Source organism: Pseudochaenichthys georgianus, chromosome 6 (assembly GCF_902827115.2).
Source record: "Pseudochaenichthys georgianus chromosome 6, fPseGeo1.2, whole genome shotgun sequence".
Classification (NCBI taxonomy): domain Eukaryota; kingdom Metazoa; phylum Chordata; class Actinopteri; order Perciformes; family Channichthyidae; genus Pseudochaenichthys; species Pseudochaenichthys georgianus.
In genome coordinates, this window is record NC_047508.1 from 30017403 (window position 1) to 30042989 (window position 25587).

A 25587-nucleotide genomic window follows, 5' to 3' on the forward strand; every position below is an offset into this window, starting at 1 on the left:
TACAGTAGATAGGTACAGTAACAGAATACCCCACAATGCAGCATGTGTGGGTATGTTGAGCTGTACTACTTACTGAATATTTTACCTTGTATCATGGCCCATGCAATCTTCTGTGTATAAACTAAAACTTACACTAGACCTTAACACCTTCATGGTTTTTGTTTTGTGAAGAAAGACAAGTCCATAAAAGTAAATCAGTTTATTACGTAATCAATGTATACATAAAAAGCAGGCACTGTACAGGTTAAATTAAAGACTTAATAAATAAGTTTACAAATGCCAATCTCATCCCTATTTCTTAAGTAACTTTATGAGTTCTTCCAGCTTCATGGCAGTATCAATATCTCCTTGGATTTTCAGTCTGCCGCTGGTGTAAGCAGAAAACGGTCGCAGCACTCCCTGGAACATGGCCAGAAGGTCGCTGTCACTCATGCTCAGTGTCACATCTGGCTCTCTGCACAGAGACCCTGCTCCAGCTGCACCGCTGCCTACAGAACACACAGAGCGAGGGAGATAATTAATATTAATGTAACAGTATTTTTGTTTGCTTCTCACATCAGCATTATTACACAAATGGAACACTAATCTCAATGGGATTTCTCTATTAAAGGTGGGGTAGGTAATTTTGGAGAAACCAGCTCGAGTGCGCTAGGATTTGAAAATACACAGCCGGAAAAAATCTGCCACTTCCTTACAGAGCCCCTCCTCCAACACACACGAACGCGCACATGACCAATGAGGGCACGAGATAAGTTTGTGCACAGATGGAAGGCTGACAGGCAGGTAGGCCATCCAGTTACTTTAGCCGAGCCGGCTAAAAATGATTGGTCATGCTTTTTACACTACTACGGCTTCCACAGATGACATTTTTTGTATTCATTGTCAAAGCATTTAATATATTCATTGCTATCGGGATGTTAAGAGCATTCCATGGAATATAACAAAAAGTGTTTCTGAAATAAATTACATACCCCACCTTTAAGTGTAATATACAAACCACTACCTTGGCTCAAATCCACAAAGTAATTGTGATATTGTCCATCCTCCGAGCTCACGTCAAACTGGAAGCAGGCCCCAACCTGGTGGACCAAAGCCTCAGAGAGCAGGAGCTTGACGGCCTCCAGCAGCTCTTCAACAGAACGTGGTGTGGCCAGGACATTCTGAGCTGCACTGCTGAGCTCATCTGTAAAAGTTATGCAGTCCTCTGAAGAGGAAAAGCAACAGATGTATTACACAACATCAGATTCAGTATATGTTATATAAAAACGGTTATTTACATGTAGATCCATACCTTGTTGAGGCTGTTGAATGCCACCCAAAAAGTGCATGGCCAACTGCTGAATAGGGTCAGTGAGACCTTCCAGTCCAGGCACAGCAGAGGGCATGGTGAGGGGTGCAGAGGGGCTTTGCTCCGGTGCTTTGAGTACAGAGCCCAAAGCAAGCTCAACCCTGTCCACCTCCAGCCCCCAGGGTCGAGTCATCTCATTTATGTCCGTCTGTAAAGAACATTTAAGGATGTTAGTTTGACCTGATGCAGTGAAGAGTCAGCAGATAGAGTAGGTCCAGTGTATTCTCACCACAAGATATTCTCCCAGTTTAACTCTCTGAGTTTGGATCTCCCTGACAGTCTTCTTGGCCAGGAGGTAGGTCATAGCCTTCTGTGCCGTCATCCTGGTTGAGGCGTTCAGGTCCTGGACTGAGAGTACGGACATGACGGGGTTCCAGATCCTGAACTGGATGTCTGCTCCCACTAACAACTCACCGCCATCCAGAGTGATCACCTACAGTAGCAGAATTACATTTAAGATGAATGCTGCGGTCATTTAACATTAGTTAAAGAATTTGGAGTCTTAATTCTTAAAGCTGATGCAGAATAAGACATATTTGAAGTGTAATGCTGAATAAACTATGTTGACAAATGCTGCCTGCTCACAAGGAGAGTCTTGGCACTGATGAGAAACGTGTGACATGTGCTTGACACTTTAGCTTTATTGAAATGTAAAGCTTTAGTAAAATGCAGTGAAGATTAAAAAATGTACACACATAAATTATAAAAACTACTTGTAAAGTAATTGTGTTAATTGATTGAACTTTAAAAAAACTAAATGTTAGCATAAGACATCTATTTGCATTTACTTATTACGTTTAAGCTGGAAAATAACAAACAAAACATTTGGAATAGTCATTTTGAAATGAATTGCAGGCAGCATGAGGTTACATCGTTAAGTGTCAGCCGATGTCGCAAACTAATCATTTATAGATCTCTGAGTACCCATTTACATTCTCCAGTTTCAAACGGATCAACAGTGCACCAAGAGTGCCACCTGCAGGGCAAACTAAATCAAGAGACATTTTGCTTCCTGTAATCATTACGGCTGTTTCAACTGCAATTAACAGATTAACTGTCAATGCACTCTAAACTGAGTGATTGGGCACAAACTCCACACTCTTACTACGGTTCAAAAATATATTCAATGGGTAATGGGAAGCTTTTATGACTGATTTCTGTTTTAAGGCAATGCTGATAAATGTTACTTATACTTTAATTTGTAATAGTTTAGCTAGTCTCATTTCATTTCATTTCAAACCTTTATTTATACAGATAAATCCCATTGAGATCATTGATCTCTTTTTCAAGGGAGACCTGCTCAAGTAGTTCCACATGAAACATAAAAACATAAACAGAACAACAAAAGGACATCATACAGCATCATTTACATAATTATCCACATAAGCAGGTACCAATAGCTTCCGATTGACTAGCATCCAACCGAGCTTTAAAAACATTTAGTGGCACCAGATTGTTCAGTTTCCATTTAATTTGCAGACTATTCCAAGACAGAGGAGCTGCATCTAAAAGCTGTCTTCCCTAAGACAGTCCTAGCAGTTGGCACATTTAATAAAACCACAGCATTCGATCTCAGGCAGTAGCCACTTACAATTCTCCGAGAGATCAGGGAGCAGATATAAGATGGAAGTTTCCCTAACATGGCACGCAGCATCTAACTTGACCAGGCAATTGGCAGGTGCATTCATATACATCAGATCCCCATAGTCCAGCACAGGTAAAAAGGTCACAGTGACTAGCCTTTTCCTGGCCTCAAGCGAGAAACAGGACTTGTTCCTGTAGAAGAAACCTAGCCTAACCCTCAGTTTTTTTAGCAGGTTATTGACATGAAGTTTAAAAGTGAGACAATCATCAAGCCAGATACCAAGGTATTTGTAACAGGCAACAACTTCAAGTTTTGTTCCTTGCGTAGTTACAATATCTAAAACAGGCTCTGGTGTCTTTTTTGCTTTTGAAAAAAACATTACCTTGGTTTTATCCACATTTAAAAGAAGCTTTAATTCAGAGAGCTGAGTCTGAATAGTGTTAAAAACAGCCTGTAATTTAACAACAGCCTCTTTAATGGAGGGACCTGCACAATACATCACAGTATCATCCGCATAAAAATGTAAAGTAGCTTCATCCACATTATCACCTACGCTGTTAATATATATGGAGAATAAAAGTGGTCCTAAAACAGAACCTTGTGGTACACCATTAGAAATGTTTAACCACTCAGAAGACAGTTCATCAAAATGAACACATTGGGACCTTTCAGAGAGGTAGTTCACAAACCACCCCACTGCAAGGCTGGATATGCCAATACTGAGTAGCCTCTGCTTTAAGATGCGATGATCAACGGTGTCAAACGCTTTGGAAAGGTCAATAAAGAGAGCTGCACAACTCTGCTTATTATCTAAAATACTAGTAATGTCATTTACCACTTTCATCGTGGCAGTGATGGTGTTGTGTTGCTTTCTGAAGCCTGACTGATGTTTAGACAGGATATCATTTATAGATAAAAACTCCTTTACTTGTTCACTCACAAGTCGTTCGAGCACCTTAGCCAGAACTGACAATTTAGAGATTGGCCTATAGTTATTTAAAATAGTTGCCTCCCCTCCTTTCAGTAAAGGCAAGACATAAGCAGACTTCCATACTTTTGGAATTGCATTTGTGCTGAGGGAGAGGTTAAAAAGAGAAGTAAGAGGTGGAGCAATAAAATCTGCAGCTATCTTTAAAAAGAAAGGTTCTAAGTTGTCCGGGCCAGCCGGTTTCCTAGGATCTAACTTGGATAATGCTTCATGAACAATACCAATAGTTAAAGGAGTAAAACTGAAAGGGTTTTCCAGACCACATTGTTCAGAGTCAAGGATTGGAGCGTTCACAGAAGCAGAAGTACAGTCAGTGACAGAATCAAACATAGAGCCACAAGACACAAAATGCTTATTAAAGCAATTTAGCATAGTAGCCCTGTCTGATATAATGCCAGATGCTGTGGTAAGGCACGGAGGTAGCTCATTTGGGATATCACCAGTGGAAATCGATTTTATGGCTTTCCAAAATTTCCTAGGATTATTCAGGTTTTCTGTGGTAACCGACAAATAGTACTTTGATTTAGCACTTTTTATTTGAGATGTGAAGCTATTTCTTAGCTGCCTAAAACGTAGCCATTCTACCTCTGAGCCTGATTTCCTAGCCTTAGCCCAAGCATTATTTCTCTCATGAAGTAGACTGGACAGCTTAGCAGAAAACCAGGGAGTAAAGACTTGATGTAGTTGTCTGTATTGCTTTCAGTGCTACAGCATGTAAATGTACTAGTTATGAACTCAGTATAGTGGTTTACCTGGCTGGGAGGGATGTTGAAAGCACGGGTGCGCAGGTCTACTCTCTGCCACTGGTCAATGAGAGGCAGCACGAGGACAATACCAGGACCCTTTGGAGGACCAACTCGACCCAGACGAAATGCTACTATCCTCTGGTAGTTAGGCACCGTCTACAGACAAAAAAAGAGTTGGTTGTTTATTAAGAGTGGACATTATAGGGAGTACCTGATGAGAGATAATTTCACCGTACCTTCAGTACAAACCACCCTGTTATAGGAAATGTTATGAAGGTGAAGAAGTAGACAAAGAAGATGACAATCAGGTTGCAGATCCAGGACAGCCATCCTTGGGAGGCATCTTAAAGAAAGAAAATTTACTTTTTAGTACACCAGTCAGCATGTGAAACATTTTTGTAATATGTATCTTAAAGGGTACATTTCTGAAACGAAATTACTTAAATTAGGAATGTAGACTACACCATTTGAACAGAAAACCTGTATTACAAACTGACTGAGTGTGAGATTTGGAAGATGGTGTCTCATTGGGCAAGAAGGCCCTTGTTACTAATGGTTTTGAATTGCATTATGGGAAGGGCTCATATCCCAGTGTCCTTGGAGATTCACTCATCATAGAGACTATATTTCAGGATGTTATGTTTTCTAATTATAACCAAGCTGTTTCCTGCAAGCTATCCAACCTTAGCTTAATGCATATTTAATGTATTTGTGTTGCGTTTTGGCATTGTTTTTTTGTATTGTATTTTATGGATTGTGATCACCTCGGTGCAAGGCACATTTATCTTGGGGACAACACAGTTACAGGTACAGGGAGACACTGAACTACGCAGTAATAACACTTTAACAACATATTGTTGATCATTAAGAGTAAATCGCTCTTATTCAAACAAGGAAATATATCAAAGAAAATGTTGTTATTAATGCACTATAATAGTTGGGATTGGTGTGTTGGACTTTAACCCACTGTCAACCCTTATGGTCACTTATTATGTTCTATATTTTTCTATAGTTAATGTAAGCTGCCTACCAGTGAAGTCGTTTTCAGAGACATTGGGGATGTTGTCGAAGGAAAAGCCTTTGTGGGGTCCTCGCTGTGTGAAGCTGACAGGGTCCACGAACAGGCCCGGAGTCTTGGGACAGTCCCCCTGAGGGAGCAGCGTGTAAGACTTGCTGAACATTATAAGGTAAAACAATGGTATTTCCTATTTAAATCAACTTAATATGAATGATCAAACTCCGCTTCAACTGTCAACCAAACCTCCTGGTTGGTTATTTAAATGGACGCTTTACATTTCTTTCTAACGGAAAGGTCTTCCGTGTTTTGGTACGGCTCTTCTTCTCGGTGTTTACTGACGGCTCCTGTTCATCAGTGCATCTGCTCATTACCGCCCCCTAACGTAATTTACTGTAGCCCAGATGGTGCTTAAAACTATAACATAGCACAAGGTTATACATCTTTATCTTTCAAGATCTCACATTAAACATATATTTGCAGTTAGATACTGGACTAATTTAACAGTCAAATGTAGGTTATTGTATTTTCGGTCTAAAGGGTCCTCTGTCCAGATTCTCTTTATTGTACAGTCCAGTTCAGTGTTTGATTTGTGTGGCCAATATGGATGGTAACCTTTTTTTTATTAATTGTGACCAAAGATATGTGAGTGAAATATATGAAACAGAAAACAACCTTGTGAGGGCTTTCTTCTAAATAACCTCAGACAAGTCTATTTATGCACTGCAATGTCTTGTTACATATAAGCAGAACATTTCCAATGTATCTGTAATAAGCTAAAGCTAGACATGGTCAGACTTGAATATCATAATTTGTTTTTATACACACCAGACATTTATGTATAGTTCTGTTCTTTTATGGCATATTTTTTTAATATAGGTCTTTTGTTAAACTTGTTCAAAAATAAACAAACAAATACACAATTTAGATTCATTTAGGACAACTATTCAAAATACATATTATGTTCATTTTCATTTACTTTAATAAAAAACGTGCTTCTTTTCAACTCAGTTCCTACACATAACAATGTGATGTTTTGCATACACATTATTTACAATATTTACAAAGAAAATCATGTAATAATCACTTAATTTAAACTGGTATACTTATTTAGAATACAATAAACTTTGATGGGTACATACTTGTTGACTTATAGTGGGGGGAAAAGTTTCCTTCTGTGGTATTTTTAATATTTATTTGGTAAAAAGGGATGTGTTGTTGAATTTGAAAGTCATAACCTGAATATAAAAAATAATCGGTACCACTTTACAATAAGACTACCCTTATAAAGGATTCATAAAGGGTTTATAATTAGGTTATGAATTAGGTTGTAAACACTTTATTAATCATTTAGAACCATTTATAAACCAGTTCTAACATCGTTTTCATACATCAACACAGGCTCACTATTTGGCAAGATGACTAAGCCTTATATTGGCTACTTAGCGAGAATCAACTCAGTGAACAACAGATACCAAGGATGCTGGCTGATGAAGAAGACAAGTAAGCTAAGTAGCCAATATAAGGCTTAGCAGTACAGATAAATGTGGGCTCACTATTTGGCAAGCAACCGGTCACTGTTGCCCTGTTTATCTCATGTCTCATAAAAGCTTATTAATGATTTATAAAGTGTTCACAACCTAATTAATAGATTAATTACAAACTATTCGTAAACCCTTTATAAGGTATAGTCTTATTGTAAATGGGTACCAAACAATCAAACAGAAAACATGTTTCTTGAGCCTGAACTGGATTTGGCTTCCAGTGTGCTTGTTTTCATTAGGGTCTTAGTTTTTGAACATGTCACACAGCAGTTTCTCCATGGGTGTGTTACCGATGATCCTGTGAAAGAACAGCTGCTCTATTTTCTCTGAGCTCACAGAGTGGAGCGATGGCAGCAGAAGTATTAGTCTCCCAAACCTTTAGAGACAAGAACAAACGAGAGTTAACATCACGTTTCTGTTTGGGCTTTTATATGACAAACTGGATATACTCCAGGTGTTGTCTGTAGATCATAGAGAGAGATAGGCTCACCTGGTACTTTGGCTGGGGTATAGTGAATGGATGTGCTGACCTAGTAACACCTGTGACTGGTCCTGCAGATTCTCCACCTGCTCCGGGTCTTTGAGGCTGCTTGTCTCTGCAGGTAAAACAGCATACAATTGGTTACAATGTCCATTCAATAACAAATTAATATTTCTGAGGGGAAGATCTCATCACCTGGCTTGAAGAGTACAATGGCTTTCAGGCAAGCAAACTCAGTGGGGTCAACAGCCAGGGCCTTAAAGCGATTAAAGACCTCTTCAATGACACGCAGGTCAACTCTGGGCAGGCTGGTCTTGGCCTGATGTGTGGGAGAAAGATCTGGCAGAGACAGAAGAGGACAGCTGTCCATGGGCAGGGACCACTGGATGGCACACAAGAGGAACATCTCACTCCAAGCTTCCTCAAGCAGAATCACCTGAGGATGTCACAGAAATGCATGTTATCAGTCCACGTTATGTATGTTTAAATTGTTTGGTTAATATACAAAAATGTGTCAGTCAGTCTCACCTGGTCTCGAAATGGCAAGTGAGCAAAAACTGCCAAATTCTTTGCCCACTTGACAGACATAAAGAGGAGTCGTGCTGATGTCTCATATATACTCTCTGAGGAGCTGGAGGTGTACGGGGACATACGACAGTCAGAGGGAGTCCGATCTCTTTTTGAATCATTGGTTGTGACATCAATATTCGCCTCCACTGTGCATTAGAAAAAGAGAGTCACACAAACAATAAGGCTACTGGGAGTACATTATTGTAACATTTGTATTATTATGATTATTATGATTAGGTTACTCTTGTTCTCATCTTTAAAGGCAAACCTCCTCTTATCATAGCCATAAGAAACCAAACCAAATAAAAACATGTATTTCAAAACATTAGTAAAGTCCTTGTTGTGTCCACCTTAAGTTAACTTCTTTCATAAGATCTCACCATTCTGGGGCTCCAGTTTTGCACAGGTCTCTGCAGTCAGCAGGCTGGCCATAAAGCGCTGGTAGTTGTTGGGGTTGCTGCAGGGCTGCATGGCGGCAGAGGAGGGGACGGAGGAAGTGACCAGGGGTCTGCAGATGACTGATGCGTAGCTAGCAGAGGAAGTGAGCTCCTGCGTGGTGGCCAGATGCTCTCTTTTAGGGTCACTTAGAGAGTCTAGACTCACATGGGCTGTGCTTCGAGGTTGTCGCTCATTCTGCACAGCTGGAGAAAAGACAATTAAATATATCTTATGAAAACAGTCTAAGCCACAGAAATATTGTATGCACATGTAATACACTAGTAAACTCACCATCTTTGTTCATGCCAGCTTGGAGACATTTCTTCAATCGACAAGCTTGACATTGGTTTCGATGAGCCTTGTCTACAGGGCACCTGCCTGTTCCAGCCTGACACCTGAGATATTGACAAAAAGTAGTTTGTTAAAATACAAATAATGACTTATTACACCAGTTGTATTTCCCTATCATACATGTTACAATGATGTCTACCTTATTAGATAAAAGTGCTAACCTGTAGATGATTCTTCGTCTTACGCTGCGCTTGAAGAAGCCGCTGCAGCCATTGCAGGTGTAGATGCCATAATGTTTTCCACTGCTGGAATCAGAGCACACGTTACACAGCAGACTGTGGCCGTGTGCTTTACCTGGGACTGGATTCATTTCTGTAGAGGACAGGTAGGAGAAACTAGGATCAATCGATGACTAAAATTAACAGATTTTTTTTTTTAGTCTGATTATTTAATATAGTATAAACAATACAATCAACTATTATAAAGATAATTATTCGTACGACATAATTCGCTGTACAAAATATTTGCAATATTTCTTTTTTTAAATGTTGTTGCATCGTGGCTCACCTTGCAGTCCATCTGTGAAGTCATTAGATGTGTCAGAAGAAAACTGGTTCATTTTTCTCAGGTGGTCCTCCATTTTCAGTTTCTGATATCTGAACTTCCTAGAAGTATTTCCTCTTCTGGATGAAGTATTTTTGTGAAATGCCCAGCTGGATCAAAGCATTTTTGTCATGTGAAGTCTTGACGCATGGTAATGTCTATAAAGCACATTTGTAATTGTTTCTATTAAATGCTCTAGTTAAAGCTTAATTTAAGTGGTCATCAGAGAGTTACTCCAGAAATGATCGATGATATTGATCCAGGGATGTTGTCCTTCTCTGGTCGTTTCTCATGTAATGGGGGGTCAATAGAGTTACTACTTCTTCTTCTTTCTTTCTCTCTGCCAGAACGAGTGTGAGACGTCTGGGGGCTTTCTGAAGGAAGACAAGGAGATTAGCACTAGGCGCTGTGTAAGCAAATGCTGATTTGTCATCCTCTTAATCTTTACTGTCTTTATGGGTAAATCAATCAGTCACACCTCCTACATGCATAACTTCATTACACAAAGGTGACCACCGAAAACCAAATAAACCAAATATATTTGAACTTCTCACCAACTTTTTTACCAAATGGCTTCATACATTTGGCTGCTGCACAGTAAAGATCATCAGTTTCTCTGTAGATTAACATCGATTACAATTGTTGTTTCAATTATTCCTTTTTCACAAATAGCTGATTCTGAGACCTATATACCGACATACATTTATGTTATAAGAAAAGCTAAAAACGGTTTACAGGCAAAGACGGTTCACATGTTTTAGCAATTGTCAATATGCTTATGCTGGCTACAATCGTCATGAACTTCTGCCCACAATGCTGGCTTGAGGTTTTAGAAGTTTACTTCTAGTCAACAAGTGAAATAGTCTACTAACTACTAAACAAAGGAAACAAAACATTACAATCGGGTAATTTGTCCAAGTTCTAGTAAACATATGTGTCTCAGTTTACTGTTACCGGGTAGACTAACACCAGACTAAAGACAGTCCCTTTGTGCCATATTGGCCCTGTCAGTGACACTAATGGCTTCAGGATAATACAGCCACCCGAAAGCAGCAAAGTAGCTTAACCTTCCATGAAATGTGGTCTTCTTAGAGGGGGAGCGCGAATGGGGGTGATGAGGAGAAAAACAATTAGCACAGAGATTCAAAGAGCAGCAACAAGTTGACCCTTAATTCCACTCCTCTGCCATATGGTGAGTGCTCTCTGGAGCCTCTTGCTGCCTAATTGGTAACCCAAATGTTTGTGCAAGTTTATAACTCTTGCAGGTACTGATTTCCTCACTTATACACAGTGGGTGGTATAAGTGTCAAAAAACATCAAAAACGTTGCTTGTTTGTTCCTGTACTGGTCTATGAAGCGACAGTGATGACTGTGTCACTGTTGCATGTAGCTCATGGCATGGAGCTCAGCTCATTAATCAGATCAAACTGGGCAAAGACACTAAATATACGAATGTGACTGCCTGCTGTGTCCACAGACTGATTTCTGTTATCCTTGCTAAGTCACTCTTGATTTTAGGAAAACAAAGTGGTATTGAAAACAGAGCTCTTTCTGTTTGACTTAACTGGTGTATAAAAGGATTACAAAGTAGGTGCAGTCTACGGGGGCTATGCTCACAGACCCTTTTGAATCTGTTGTCTGAATCAGTTTTGTAATCCTGAAACCGAAACAAAACAGGTTAGATTGTCTGAAAGGCTCCAAAAGTTGCAATGGTTTTAATATAGTCCGCAATAAATTATCTTTTGTACCTCCTGTGCTTTCACAGTTAAAGATTTAGCAGGTGTAATGTTTTATTCCGTTTTTTATTATTCTACTCGTTATGTTCGTACACTTTGTTTTAAGTTGTGCACGGCTGAGCTTTATGTAAAGCACTTCAAATAGCCTACCATTTATTATAATGTAAAACACTGAGTTGAAAGGTGCCATACAAACGTACCTTGCTTTTCCTTTTGCACAACAAACAACTATTTGACTAGCATGCCAACCCAAGGCAAATTAACATACCACAGTTGACACAAATATTCACAACCTGATGCCAACAGTTCTGGTAGCTCGTATATTGTGTGATGAAATTCTTGGAGCAAAGAGTAGGAACACATGGAGCACAAAGGAGAGCGTCAAACTGATGTCAGACACAGAAGATTTATTGTATAGACATATGACACCGCAGTGATAAAGCCTCTGCCCAGCCTACACTGAGTTTCTCTTGCTCTCTCCTCGACTATTCCTAAGAGAATAATCAACATTCGATGACAAATCAAGCTCTGTTCCTAACAGGGAATAATTGGAGCAATCCACCTGATAAGATGGACTCCAGGTTGTCCTTACTGCTCTCTGACACTATGCGTCAGCTTGGTCCTGTTATTATCTGAAGAAGAGATTGTTTTATGAATGTTTTTGGCAAGCCGAATCAACTATCAAGAGTCAGACCAATACACAGCTGTGGGGAAAGACTGCTAAAGCTACAAGGCCGTTTGCCTGCATGAAACAGGGGAGTAAGAGGAGAGGCGAGATGACGAGAACTAAAACAAAAGGGCCATATTGAATATTCTATATCACCTTGTATCCAGACTGGAGGGGACATTTGTTAGAGCAGTTGTAATTGTGATTGGACAATGTTAGGGAAGTTTATGCACACAGACAGACAGAAACGACTAAAGCATCTAAATCGGAACGTTTTGATCACTGTTAATAGTCCTCTACAGCAATGATTCTTAAGATTTCTATCATAGTCAAACATATAATAGTCCTTTATTTTCTTCTTTATGATTCTCTAGTGGTCGGCACAGGTAAGATGCTGCCGCCGTCAGCTCAGTGCTGCTTTGAGGTTTTGCCTGGCAGGGATAACTGTCACGTCTCTTCACTCCTCAGCCCTGTGATTGTTGCAAAGATGCAGACAATCTTTAGCAACACACTGCTATGAGCCAGCTGGACGATTATGTATTTAGTAGGAACATTTATGATGACAGAGCCCTGTAGGTGATTGAACACACGTCACTGGTAATCCCTCGCTCAGATGCTTGTCATGATTAGCTGTTCATTTATTCAAGAGCGATTTATTTTTAGATATATTATATTCCATATACGAGTTAGCTTTTTCACTGTGGTCCGTTGCAGCGCATCAAATATGTAAGGCATATGTGCATATTTGTTATCCTTCAGAGGATGACCTTGAATGCTAGTTCACAAACCTCTGACAGTCTAAGCAGCTTTTTTATATAAGCTCCTTGTTTGTAGTGTTGTCAAAGAGTGAGATTAATTCATAGAGTTGTTGCTGTCCTCTGGATATGGAACAGGTGCCCGAGTTGCAAAGGCATAAAATATGTCATAATCTGATTATGAGCTTTGAACCCTAAATCAATCTAGGACTTTGATAGAACTATAATTTATTTTGACAATCGATCAAAACTCCAACAAAACTCGACAACTATCTCAAGACTTGAAAAACGAACACAAAGGAAAAGTTAATTTCTAGTGAATCAAGGCAGTTCAATGTCCCAGCAGGATAATCTTATGCCTGCTATAACAGCATTCTGTGACTGCACTCAGGATGACTGCCTGAGTCCAAGTACACACGGTTAAGCTTTGAAGGTTCTCTTTAGCAATTCCTGTTGTCACCCCCAGGTCAGATGGAGCGGAAGGATTGAGGTGTCAGCACTGGGGCTACCAGGGATTGCCCCGCCTTGCCATCTGCTGCCACTACTGTAATCCATACAATGAGAAAATCAGTTGTCTCAGTCCGTATCAAAGTCATGTCGGCTCAACTCAATAAGCAAATCAACATCAGTGAGACAAGATCCATATTTTCGCTGACAAAGGAACTGAGAGCCTTATTGGGTTATGTTGTCCTTTTAATAGATGTACATAATCTTTTGCATAGATACAGCAGAACATTTTTAAAATAAATGACCAGAAATTTGAATGTCAAATTAATACCGATGTGATTACATTGGAGCGGCTGTGACTCAGGACGTAGAGCGGTCGTCCACGAATCGGAAGGTCTTGGTTCGATCCAGTCACATATCTTATTCCATAACTTATCTCATGGCATGGCCAAGGTTTTTACAGTGTGTGTGAATTGTAATGCCCCTAGAAACAACACATACTAAACATTTCTAAACACATAACTGATCAATAGTGTCAGCAGAAGGACAGAATAACAGGATCCTCTTAGAGTTTTCATGTAGTCAGTGAGAAACTAAAATGTATGGCCATTTTGACAGTGAGTGTTCACAACCTCTTGTTTAAGCTTCCCTGGTCCAAGTCACTGAAAACTGGCCTAACATTCAGGTTGCCCTGACAAAACACTCTTTAATCTATAGAGAGAGACAGATGCCCTTTGCTTGTTTTATAAAAGTATGTTCCCAGGGAATGTTTCCCTTATATCTGATCAAATTAGAATTAAGGAAACATTTATTGGCATGTATCCGAGAAAAGTTGGCGGACTGAGGTGTTTTGGGCAATGTAGAAACTAAAGGGTTGTAATAACGATATCCTTTGTTGTAACAACCTTTCTGATAATGACAGACATTGAGTTGAGTTTGTTTGTGAAGTGTACATGTTCTTGCCATGTCTGCCTTGTTTCCACCAAGAACACATCAAAGTACCTGTATCTGCATCTAAACTGCCAATTTGTGTGAAAGATGTATTCAATGTGTTTGTTTTGTGCTTTTTTAGCAGTAGTATTACAGGAACAGCTGTTTGGAAGAATAATAACTGACAAAGTCTTCAGAGCAACATTATTTTATTTAGCTTCAGTGAAATAGTACATGCTGCAGCATACTGGCTGTGTTAATATTTACACACTTGTGCATTCATCAAGTTCTATTCAACATTACAGTGCGGCACTTTGGGTTCTTCCAAATAAGGTTATTGTTAACAGTTAATTATTGTGATTAATACATTTTTAAAGGAAACAAATAAAGAGTGGATAACTGAAAATCACAAAATACAAATGATAAGAAAATCCCTGAGAAAGCATTAATGCATTCAAAATGTATAAAGATATAACACCACTTTAAAAGAAGGCAACTTTTAACTGAATTAGTTAGTTATTAGTTCAATCCATCCGGAATCTTCAAATACCTTGGTACTCGTGTTTGCAATGTCCGACAAACAGAGGCTCTGCCCGGATGCCACGCCTTGAGAAGAAAGGGAAGCAGAAACATTAATGTGTAAAAAAGCAAAGATTATTACAAAGAGCACAGTGTCTTGTTAAACTGTGCCAGCATAAATACCTCACGAGCAAGCAGCGAAAGTCCTGCAAGCGAGGAAACGCCTTGTCTACACTTGAGGTCTGCTGTTCATCACTCCACAGTCTCTCTGCTCCAGCGCTTGCCCTCGGCCTGTGATTTTTTGGGGTGCAACAAGTGATTTATTTTAGAGGGATTTCATGCATGTCATGCAATTGTTTCTGCACTGTCTTTTTAATCACGTACCAAAGACGTGGATGGAGATTGGTGGCGTCAACATACTCCCCCCACATGGCGACCTCCCCCCCTATCACCAGCTTCTTCTGTTCATCAGTGCCTGTGAGGGGAAGACAGTGAAAAGCTTTGATTTAAAAGTCTGATGGGTTTTATTTAGAGATAATAATACATTTTCTATTAATCATAAACTTCACTTCAAAGTTATAACACCACTTCAAGTCTACACACTTAGCAGGTCAATGTTTAAAGGTTCTCTACATGCTCCCACCACCAGCCCATAACTGACCCAGGTTATATAATAAATAACTTGGACATGAACACACCAGAAAAGTTCAGTGGCTGCACGGTGTAGGACTTGCGCCAGTCCTGGCCATAGGCAATGTGGTTGATGTACCACGGGGCAGCTAGCACGACCCTCATGCCGGCCTTGGTAATCCTGCTTAGCTCTTCCTTATAACCAGTGCCTTTCCAGATGTGCAGCACTGTGTCCTTAGGAATCTGATCAGGGTGACAAACCACATGCAGTCTTGCCCTTCTGTGCTATATTGCAAATGACCTGTCTTTTTTATAGTTCAGTATATTTTATTTTTAAAAACTGATGAGCTTTTATCATCATGGTTCTACCAAGACATGGTTCACACAATGCGGCAAATGAATTCCAAATGGATTATTGAAAAAAAAATGTATGTCGCAAAAGCAGTCTTCTCCCAAACTAGGCGAGTGTTAACAACACACTAAAATCCTCGTCAGAATATTCTTTTCTAATATCCTCTTCCCAAAATATTACCATCTTAGAGCATGCTGTGCACAGTCCATGATTGTATTTTAACCAAGGAGAGTTAACAGGTTTGAAATGTATCAAAATATGCTTGCATTTCCCATGACGTGCTTTTGTCTGTCCTAATTCCATACTACACAACAATTCTGAGTTGGGTGCCCTTTGAAGTGTGTTCACACCATAAGAATTGATAAAAAAAGTAAAATGATTTATATATACACCATGCTTCATTCTGTACACCATTATTAAACTCTAAGGGATTGAGAACAAGATTATGTCTCTGTGACATAAATGAATGGACAACTGTCTGCACTGCCACCTAGTGGTATGGCTACAAAAATTAAATCTGTGTGTACTTCAGAGGAAACCACGTTTTACCTGGTAATTATTATTATCACAACAAAAACCACCGCAGAAAGTCAAACTTCAACTGGCCACAGCACACAGGCTATGTTCTGACCCTTGAAGGCGAGGGGCAACACAGTATAGTAGCGGGCCCAGTCGTGTGTGGGCCCTGGCTGGTCCAGATACCACGGAGAGGCCAGAATCACCCTGAGCCCTACTTTAGCCTCTCTGTGCACTTCACACAGGTAGCAGCCATCTTTCCCCACCTCCACCACTGACAGAGAGCTGCGCTGCAACACAATGCTATACTCTATTAGACTCAATTGACAAAACCCACAACCGTTGCTTTTATTTTCCACACAATAATCTGTTAAAATATACCTGGTTCAAACCATTCACTCTGCTGATTTGTATCTTACATAAAAATGTATTGGATTAGAGTAGGATGCTAATAAGGTTTTATTCTACTGTATTTTAGCCCCAATGGGGTAATTTAGTTTGAATGTAAAAGGTGCTAGCATGTGTGAACCAGACAGCAGCTGTCCACAAACATTTACAAAAAACCTGTTTTCATTTCAATATCTTAAAAAGGGAAAATGTTGAGTGACCCACCTACTACAGGAATAACATCAAGAATAAAGATGTTTGAAATTATTATGACAAATATAAGTTTCATGTTTGCTTTAAATAATTATCTCATTCATTGAATGCAGATACTTGGACACACATTTTAATTAAATAAATAAATAATATTAAAAATGAAAAATAACAGAATTTCAAATTCTGATTGTGTAAATTACTGCAATGTTTGGATGAAAAATAAAAAAGGTATGAGCTTATATGAAAACACTAACAAAACATAATAATTACATGTTTCATATTATATTTATAGAGGGGTTATTTGTGGGGGTGTACTTACTTTTTCATGGTAGTCAAACACATCCTGCCACACAATAGATGTCTTGTTGAGAGCTGAAGTGATATTCACAATGCTGGGGAAAGAGACATTAATGACATTTAAAACAATGACTTTTTGGTTGGTGCAATTCTCCAAGCTTTTTCTAAAATTGTACAGTATGATGCATTTTAAAACATACCTCTCCATGTAGAATGCTTCCAGTTTGAGGAAGTTTCCTCCAAATCCCATCTTCTGCATGAATGCTCGGACATCAGGGTTGGATTTCCTATGGGACGTGAGAGTTTTTAAGCTTAAACATAAACTAGATAATAGGATGAAAACAAATGAATAGATGTACATTCAGTAAAAATATGAACAAAATAACAGGTGATAAAACAGTGGGAACGCATTTAAATGATCTATCATATTTCAACCTACCAGCAACCAAAGTCCACCTCATCCCCTCCAAGGTGAATATAGGAATCAGGAAACACTGATGACACTTCCTTAAATAGTTTAGTCATGAACTGATAGGTGGAGGGTAGCACCGGGTTGACAGGACCAAAAGTTCCTGAAGGGGTGCTACCTCTGTAGCAGGGAGTCAAGAGATCAGGCTGGCCTGGGGGATAAACATTTATCAATAAGATTACCTTCAGCATTTTGTTTAAATAAATGTATTGCATTATCTGTTGAGTGCAGGAATTTGTTTCTACTGATAGCCACAGAGAAGGACGTGTAACAAAGGTTCAGTAGCCTACATGTCTTTGTGCTATTAATAGACTTTCCTTTTAGGGTTTGGCAGACATGATTCCTTCAGGACCAAAACCAGGCATGCGAATGGATCTGGCCCTTCCTACATCCAGGACATGGTTAAAGCGTACACCCCAGCACGTGCACTCCGCTCTGCATCAACCAAACGGCTCGCTGCACCATCGCTGCGAAGGGGACCCAAGTTCCCATCAGCAAAAACACGTGGGTTTGCTATCCTGGCTCCAAAATGGTGGAATGAGCTCCCCATTGACATCAGGACAGCAGATAGCTTACACACCTTCCGGCGCAGACTGAAAACTCATCTCTTTCGACTCCACTTCGAGCGATAAAACTATTAACAAAGCACTTGTATACTAATAAAGGGCTGGCTTATCTAAAGCCACTTGAGCAGCACTTGAAATGTTTTTGCTCTATGAAGCCTGATGTACTTATATGATTCTGTTTTCTTCAAGTTTGTATTTTGTTGGTCGAACGCACTTATTGTAAGTCGGTTTGGTTGTCTTTGTGCTATTTATAGACTTTCCTTTTAGGGTTTGGCAGACATGATTCCTTCAGGACCAAAACCAGGCATAAAGCCAAGTCCTCTATACCAGTGGTTCTCAAATGGGGGTACGCGGACCCCTAGGGGTACATTGGAGTACTACAGGGGGTACGTGACTTTTATTTTATGTTAATGGAAAAAAGAAATGTTAGGAAAAGTAACGAAGTTTGAGCAGTGTGGGTTTTATATTAACAGAGTTACACATATTTCAAAACACAAAGTGTAATAACTGCAGTTTGCCTCCCTGTCAGAATGACAAAGATCCTCAGTGAAGCACAAGCCCTGTTTCTCACTAAATTGTAAGTACAACTTATTAAAAAGATCAGTTCAATGCAACTAATGTCGTCTTAGTGTTATTGCATGATGTTAAAATTGGTTTGCCATGAATTTAGTGATGGATTGTAAACATTTGAAATGTAGCATTTAAGTGTTTCTCAGTTACAAGGTTGTTGTTTTAATAAATCAGACACTGATGGTGCAGTGCTGTACTGTACCTCTTTAAATAGGCATTTCTTCCCTAACAAATTGTGTTTTCGCTGATCGGGGGGTACATGGCTGAATTTTGTTTTCAAAGGGGTACATTATTGAAAAAAGTTTGAGAATCACTGCTCTACACGTTAAACATCAAGTATCTGGAATCAGTTGGATAAAGAAATTGTTTATAAATGTTACCTTTTCCCCAGGATTGGGTGTGTCCGGGTGAATCAAACTCAGGAATGACCCGTATTCCCCAAAGCCTGGCATGTGAGATCACCCTTCTCACATCTGACTGTGTGTAGATGTGAGTCATCGGATGGAAAGCCCCCTGAATTAGAGCCAGAAGCCTTTGCTCAGCGTGGGTGCACATTTTTTACAGTTTCCTACCGCATATATTCACAAGCAGGCTACTAAGTTAAAAGCTAGGGTTTTATAAAATAAAGGTTAGAATCGTCTACAATGCAGTTCAAATAAATGTGCAAAGTCATGGTTCAACAGGTTGAGCTGATCTCATCTCATTTCTATGCAGCTGGCTTCATCCACATGACATACCTTACTGGAAAGATCAGGAAAGGTGCTGCTCTGGTAAGGGAAGGAGGGGTCATCAACAATGTGCCAATGAAACACATTGAACTTACTGTAGGCCATTGCATCCTAACAAGAAAGATACATGTTAATACCATTGAATGGAAACACAAGGCTGAAGTTCAGATAATTTCAAGTTATTATTACCAGAGTTTTTAAAATGGCCGTCACTGGTAAATAGTGACGTGAAGTGTCCAATAAAATCCCCCTGAATTTAAACCGGGGGAAGTCGTCAATCTCAGTCTTGTTCACAAAATACTAAAAGAAAAAAAAAGGTAAACAAAAACTAGATTTAATTGTCAAGCACTATGACAAAGTCACAAAGTGTGTTTTAAGATAAATATTAACTCTAGAGCACTTACTGAGCCATATTCATCTTGATACACCAGCTGACTGAAGGATTCCAGACCTGTGTTTAATCAGAGGATATAAAGCATATAATCAACAGTCAGTAATTCTGCAATTTAGTTGGATTTGACAGTTGTAGAGAGGCTCTAGTTGGCTACTTTTAAAACTAGAAAAACCTAAAAAATGTCATGCTTGCTTTTTGGAAAGAGTGATCCATAACACACCACAGTTACAGGTAATAATCCACCGGTTTAAATGTGGGTTAAGCTATAACAAATGGAATCGATCCAGTAATGCTGCATCAATTTATGAGACATAGTAAAACATTGAATTGGCCATCATATACTTCAATTTAATCTTCTAAACCTTTATACACACTTTACATTTTGAGTATGACCAAAAGACAATGTTTTTTTTCTTTTTACAGATTTATGGCTATAGAAACTTGAGCTACATCTTAAATTAATCTTTAGGTCCTCAGGTTTTGATTTATACCATTTCTCTGTGTCATATACTGTCAACCTGCTATCTCCCCACCTAGGATTCCCTGTCCCATCCTAAAAGAGACAACATTGTGTCTATGAAGGTCCCTAATGGTTTTTTTTTTTATTTAACCAGGATAGGTCTCATTGAGATTACAAATATATTTTTCAAGAGAGTCCTGGCCCAAGATAGGTAACACAGTAGCACAGTTACAGACCATTTTAAAACAAACAATCACAACACAGTCATACAACAAGTTAGCCAAAGCATGTACAGCCACAGCGGCCTGCTTCAAGGTCATAGTCGCTTTGATAAATCACGAGATATCCCGTGCAACTTGCTGAACAAGTTTTGTTGGTTTAATTTCTTGTTTCCAAATGTTGTTTCTTACATACATGAATTTGCTATAATCACCTCTTACTGCACCCCACACAGTTTCTGCATTCAGAGATGCTTTTCCAGCAGATACACTCAGATTGTCTGTAACATAAATAACAGCAAGTTAGGTTAAGCCTCTAATTCCAACGGTTGTGACAGTTGTTACCAAAGTGTACTTTACCTGTGGTGCTCAGGCTCAGATATATGTCAATACTTACATCTCTCAGAAGAGTCCTCATTGGGGTAACTCTCACAATCATCATGGTCAACACTGACCTCAACAGTAAATGGTTTATTCTGATTGAATCGCAGAGGACCATTTCCTGTTGGTCATAAAAGTAAAATTATTACAGATACTGGTAAGTTGGTTAAAGTTGTGTAAACGTTTTATGTTTGTATCACACTATAGTTATTCTATAACCTGAGTTATTTTTGACAACACAAACATGAAGCTCTGCTGCACTGGTTCATTGTCATGGTGGGTTTTTGAGTAGGTAGGCAGACTGACTGCTGTGCTGCTGTCTCTACAAAGCCTATTGAACTACTTTAAAAGCCAACATGACAAACAAAACATTCAAAAAACACCCAGTGAGCACTTTTCTCTAATTAATCAGGGCATCCATAACAACATCTTAAATGTGTGAATCCCCAGATAATCTTTGATTAATGCTAGCACTATAATCTAAAAAGACAGGATTTAACCTACTGTATTTTGCTCATTCTGTTTGTATATAATGCATAGTATAAGATTAGTCAATTGTGTGCATTCACAATACATTGTAACATTTAAGTATCACACAAACACATACATTAAACTACCTATGTCAATATTTACCATAATTTGTGTTAGTATTTTTAAACCAAGAAGGTATTAAACTTCACTTTCGTTTTGCCATAGTCTCATTTTAACCTCACATCACTTACCAGAAGTGTAGTCTTGAAATATTAGAGAAAAATATCTCTTGAATGCAGCATCCAGAACAGAACATCCTGGTTTGGCGGCTGATTGTCTTCCGTATCCAAAGTAGAAAGCCTGCGAGTTCAGAGGGTATCGCTCGGGTGAGGTGGTGACAGTCTGCGGTAGTGGCCATACTCCCTCCACTGTGTGAAAGCCAAGAGCAATTATTATTAGTAGAAGCAAATACAAATGTGTACGAGTGCATCGTCCAGAACTAAGCATACACATGATTGCTTGCATACTACTCCACTGAGAGGCAACTACTGAACTGTCAAGCTGAACAGGTCAGGTGCCCAAAGCAAACAGTCACGTGACCGGGGTTTAAGGTGTGGGTGCTTTTTTTCAGTGAGTCTGGTTGTTTTTCTTTCTTTCTTTATGTATTTCTTAATCTGAATTGAAGGATAAAGATAAGGAAAAAGTAACTGTGAATATAAGATATAGTAAATCCTGTTATAGGAAACATTGAGCTGTCTGAGTGGAAAAATAACGTGTTAAAGTTTACTGCTGTTAAAGTTTACTGCTGGCCGGCTACATCCTGTTATCTTCAAGGACGAGATGTGGGGCGCTGATCTTCACCAGACGCAACTGTCTTGTGAGAAAACCAGTTAAAACAGGTAATTAGAAAAAGGGAGTATGGCCCTGGCCTGACCTTAGCTAAAACTGTGTGTTGCTGGGCAGAAAAGGCAGACTGCAGCACAGAGAGCACCAAAGGTGGGGGCTTCACAGCAAACACTATAAAGAACAAGATATATTCAGAATTCGGCGCTCACTTCAACTGGGATCTCACACTGACGAGCCTGTCACGGTGGGAACTCAAGAAGGAGTCCAAAGCGCTTTGTGGTATAGTACGGATTGATATATCTTTGTTGAACTGTGTAATAAAGTGCTTATTTGAAGAAACAATTCATTGGAGTGCAAAGTCTAGTTTTTGTACAGCTAACAGAGAATAGTGTCTAGGACACAATTCCTTTTCCCTCAGAACTAAGAAAGGTCATCGGCAGATCCGGACGGCGACCCCGCTCTGGCCATATCCAAACGATCTGCGCGGAGGACGGACCTGGTCCGGTAGACTCCAACAGCTTGGTGACCCCGTGACGTGATGGTCTAGAGCGGGAAGTCCGGACACCGATGACTTTCTGAGAGGACACCAAAAAACATTGAGTTTACGGCTTTTACAAGAAACCATCTCACACAATCAAAAACCCGGGCAATTCAGAATCAAGGTAAGCATCTGCCTGTTACAACAAATAGATGTGTTTGAAATACCACTAAATTTTAGGATTGTGTGAAAATGGCAGAAATAATTGTCTCAGCTAAAAAGTAAAGATAAAACGTAAATAAAATGGTGTGCACTGAATAGATCAACAAGGGTATAAACAAATCTGTGATGAGAAGCGGGTGGAACCCGTAATTTATGAGGATCCGCCGCGGTCCAACGGGAAGGTGTCAAACTTGTCAAACAAGTATCCAATAGTAAGGTGTCAAACTTGTCAAACAAGTAGCCAACAGTAAGGTGTCAAACTTGTCAAACAAGTAGCCAACAGTAAGGTGTCAAACTTGTCAAACAAGTAGCCAACAGTAAGGTGTCAAACTGGTCAAACAAGTAGCCAATAGTAAGGTGTAAAACTGGTCGCCGTATCAGTAGCTAATATATCTGTGTACAATGTTTGCTGTTTGTTGATTGTTCTGTCTGTTGGTTGTCATTGTTGATTCGTAAAGACCTTGTTTTATGTTGGTAAATGTTTTGGTATACCAATAGTTTGTTGTTAGTTGTTGAAAGAAGCCCCCCTTCTCTTGAAAAGGCTGAGAGCTCCAGCCGGAGCCGGGGTGTCAGTATTTGTCTGTGAAAGAATCTCCCCCCACTTTCGGATTCTGTAGAAGAGTACTCTTTGTTTCAATCAGAAAAAGAGCAAGCTATTCATCACAATTGTATTTTTAGGTTATGAATAAAACAAAAAGTAGTAGCCTAAGTGATAAACAGGAGGGTTTTTGAACGCTTGTCAGTCAGAAGGAATATATTGTGGTGACCACCTATTTAACCACTGGGACATAATTCAAACTTGGAACTACAGTTGCGGTTATTGTTCCCACACAGACATGTTATGGGTTACCTATAAATAGTGTGTGCCCTCTTAGCTCTCTCTCTTGTCGACCCGGGCTGCGACCCGACAACATGTCCTTTTCTGCTCCTCATTAAAGTTCCCTTTTGCACCTTCGATGCACCGCCTCTGACTCCATATCTCTCGGCACTACACTGGTGACCCTGACAAGTCTCGAGAAGTTTCCGGGACGGACCCGAACACGGCAAAAGGAACTCATGTTTCTTTCTCGAAATGCCGGGGATTTTTGGAATCGTCCGTGGCTGCCACCGGCACGCGGACTGAGGCTCGGTGCGCGCCCCGCAGAAGAGCTGGGACGTTGCTCGCCATTCCCGCATCAGCCTTCCATCCAACAGGGGGTCGATGCACGACCTGCTGGGTCGCCCAGCGATTCGATTGCTACCTCGTGGGCTTGTTTCTTCGGGGCGTGCGGCTACACGTCCTGGCTGCGCGGGCTGACGACGACTAGCGGCTAACCACGAGGGGCTAACGACGGCTAGCAGCTACCCATGGCAGCCAGCTAACGGCTTCCGGCTAGCGGCCGTCGACACCAGCTAACAGCTAACCACTACGGCTAGCAGCTACCGACGGCTAACAACGACAGCTAACAACGGCTAACAGCTAACGACAACTAGCAGCTACCGACGGCTAACAACGACAGCTAACGGCTAACAGCTAACGACAACTAGCAGCGGCAGCTAACGGCTAGCAACTAACGACGTGTTGACATCTGACTTAACAATTTTTTTTCCGGTTCCGGAGAGGAAGTTCGACCAGCCGGTTGACCTCATGTGGACACTCATTTTTCTCACCACCTCGACGGCGGTTCCAGACGCCACTCACGGTATCATCGACGCCTGGGTGGTGCACTCCTGGACCCCGTCTCGCCTCAACGGTTTTGGACGTCGCCCATGCTGCCATCGGCCCGTGGGTGGCGCGCTCCGGAGCCTGTTTGGCCTCTCCTGCCTTCCGGGGATATCCAGACGCCACTCACGTTCATCGACGCCTGGGTGGCGCACTCCGGGACCCCCTCTCGCCTCGACAGTTCCGGACGTCGCCCATGCTCCATCGGCCCATGGGTGGCGCGCTCCGGGACCCTGTCTGGCCTCTCCTGCTTCCCGGTGATGCCTCAGCACCTGCTGAGGACTTCATGCCCGCCGCCGCGGCACGTCTGCCTGCGGCCGGGTTGTGCTCCTTCCTCCCGGGGGGACTGCTCCTCTCTTCCGGGGATACCTCGACGCCTGCCGAGGACTTCATGCCCGCCGCCGTTGTGCGTCTGCCTGCGGCCGGGTTGCCCTCTCTTCCGGGGATACCTCGACGCCTGCCGAGGACTTCATGCCCGTCGCCGTTGTGCGTCTGCCTGCGGCCGGGTTGCCCTCTTTCCTGCTGGGTTCTCCGCAACACCTAGTGCGGCCCCCTTACGACGGCCCGCCCCCGGTGTGGGTGCCCTCGCCCTCGTTAGGGCCCCTGCCCTCTCCTGCGGCCCCCTTTCGTGGCCCGTTCCATGGCCCGGTCCTCACCTGCGGCCCCACCCTCCTCGGCCCTTGTGATGTTTACGGACGTGGGGATATATTTTTTTGCCATGTTTGAATTCTGGGGGGGCTTGTGTGGTGACCACCTATTTAACCACTGGGACATAATTCAAACTTGGAACTACAGTTGCGGTTATTGTTCCCACACGGACATGTTATGGGTTACCTATAAATAGTGTGTGCCCTCTTAGCTCTCTCTCTTGTCGACCCGGGCTGCGACCCGACAACATGTCCTTTTCTGCTCCTCATTAAAGTTCCCTTTTGCACCTTCGATGCACCGCCTCTGACTCCATATCTCTCGGCACTACAATATTAATGTTTATATAACAGGGGAAGCTCATTTGTGGTCAGCTGCC

The 25587-nt window shown here is 40.9% G+C and overlaps 3 protein-coding genes across 4 annotated transcripts; all 3 read right to left on the bottom strand.

Annotated features, from left to right (window-relative positions):
• Window positions 1-184: 184 nt before the first annotated feature.
• Window positions 185-6012, bottom strand: stoml1 (stomatin (EPB72)-like 1). The gene is made up of 7 exons (XM_034085027.1): window positions 5698-6012; window positions 4904-5010; window positions 4674-4823; window positions 1578-1781; window positions 1292-1496; window positions 1004-1204; window positions 185-488 (listed from the first exon to the last, which is right to left on the bottom strand). Exons 1-7 carry the CDS (start codon window positions 5846-5848, stop codon window positions 292-294), a joined length of 1215 nt encoding a protein of 404 aa, XP_033940918.1. The 5' UTR covers window positions 5849-6012; the 3' UTR covers window positions 185-291.
• A 1457-nt stretch (window positions 6013-7469) lies between these two features.
• nr2e3 (nuclear receptor subfamily 2, group E, member 3) lies at window positions 7470-9646 on the bottom strand. Its single transcript, XM_034086079.1, has 8 exons — window positions 9574-9646; window positions 9228-9378; window positions 9007-9110; window positions 8658-8957; window positions 8236-8423; window positions 7903-8143; window positions 7717-7822; window positions 7470-7602 (listed from the first exon to the last, which is right to left on the bottom strand). Exons 1-8 carry the CDS (start codon window positions 9644-9646, stop codon window positions 7470-7472), a joined length of 1296 nt encoding a protein of 431 aa, XP_033941970.1.
• Window positions 9647-14336: 4690 nt separating this feature from the next.
• On the bottom strand, window positions 14337-25548 carry hexa (hexosaminidase A (alpha polypeptide)). Of its 2 annotated transcripts, none has more exons than XM_034084873.2 (15): window positions 24512-25548; window positions 21567-21743; window positions 20861-20965; window positions 20679-20744; window positions 19796-19842; window positions 19581-19691; window positions 19401-19502; window positions 19044-19176; window positions 17498-17678; window positions 17259-17345; window positions 17081-17153; window positions 15362-15536; window positions 15048-15138; window positions 14847-14954; window positions 14337-14750 (listed from the first exon to the last, which is right to left on the bottom strand). In XM_034084873.2, exons 1-15 carry the CDS (start codon window positions 24618-24620, stop codon window positions 14687-14689), a joined length of 1629 nt encoding a protein of 542 aa, XP_033940764.2. In that variant the 5' UTR covers window positions 24621-25548; the 3' UTR covers window positions 14337-14686. The 2 variants fall into 2 exon arrangements, with proteins under 2 accessions (XP_033940764.2, XP_071059618.1); XM_071203517.1 differs by lacking the exon at window positions 24512-25548 and adding an exon at window positions 23712-24505.
• Between the last annotated feature and the right edge of the window lie 39 nt (window positions 25549-25587).

Coding starts and splice junctions, on each gene's coding strand:
- stoml1 (XM_034085027.1), bottom strand. CDS start 5,848: ATGTTCAGCAAGTCTTACACGCTGCTCCCTCAGGGGGACTGTCCCAAG. Junction 1,497..1,577: donor AACTGGGAGAATATCTTGTG/GTGAGAATACAC, acceptor TGTTCTTTACAG/ACGGACATAAATGAGATGAC. Junction 489..1,003: donor CTTTGTGGATTTGAGCCAAG/GTAGTGGTTTGT, acceptor TGTGTTCTGTAG/GCAGCGGTGCAGCTGGAGCA.
- nr2e3 (XM_034086079.1), bottom strand. CDS start 9,646: ATGGAGGACCACCTGAGAAAAATGAACCAGTTTTCTTCTGACACATCT. Junction 9,379..9,573: donor CTTCACAGATGGACTGCAAG/GTGAGCCACGAT, acceptor TGTCCTCTACAG/AAATGAATCCAGTCCCAGGT. Junction 8,144..8,235: donor ACTTGCCATTTCGAGACCAG/GTGAGACTGACT, acceptor TGACATCCTCAG/GTGATTCTGCTTGAGGAAGC.
- hexa (XM_034084873.2), bottom strand. CDS start 24,620: ATGGCAGCATGGGCGACGTCCAAAACCGTTGAGGCGAGACGGGGTCCA. Junction 20,966..21,566: donor ATTTCAAGACTACACTTCTG/GTAAGTGATGTG, acceptor TATGACCAACAG/GAAATGGTCCTCTGCGATTC. Junction 14,751..14,846: donor TTTCGCTGCTTGCTCGTGAG/GTATTTATGCTG, acceptor TTTCTTCTCAAG/GCGTGGCATCCGGGCAGAGC.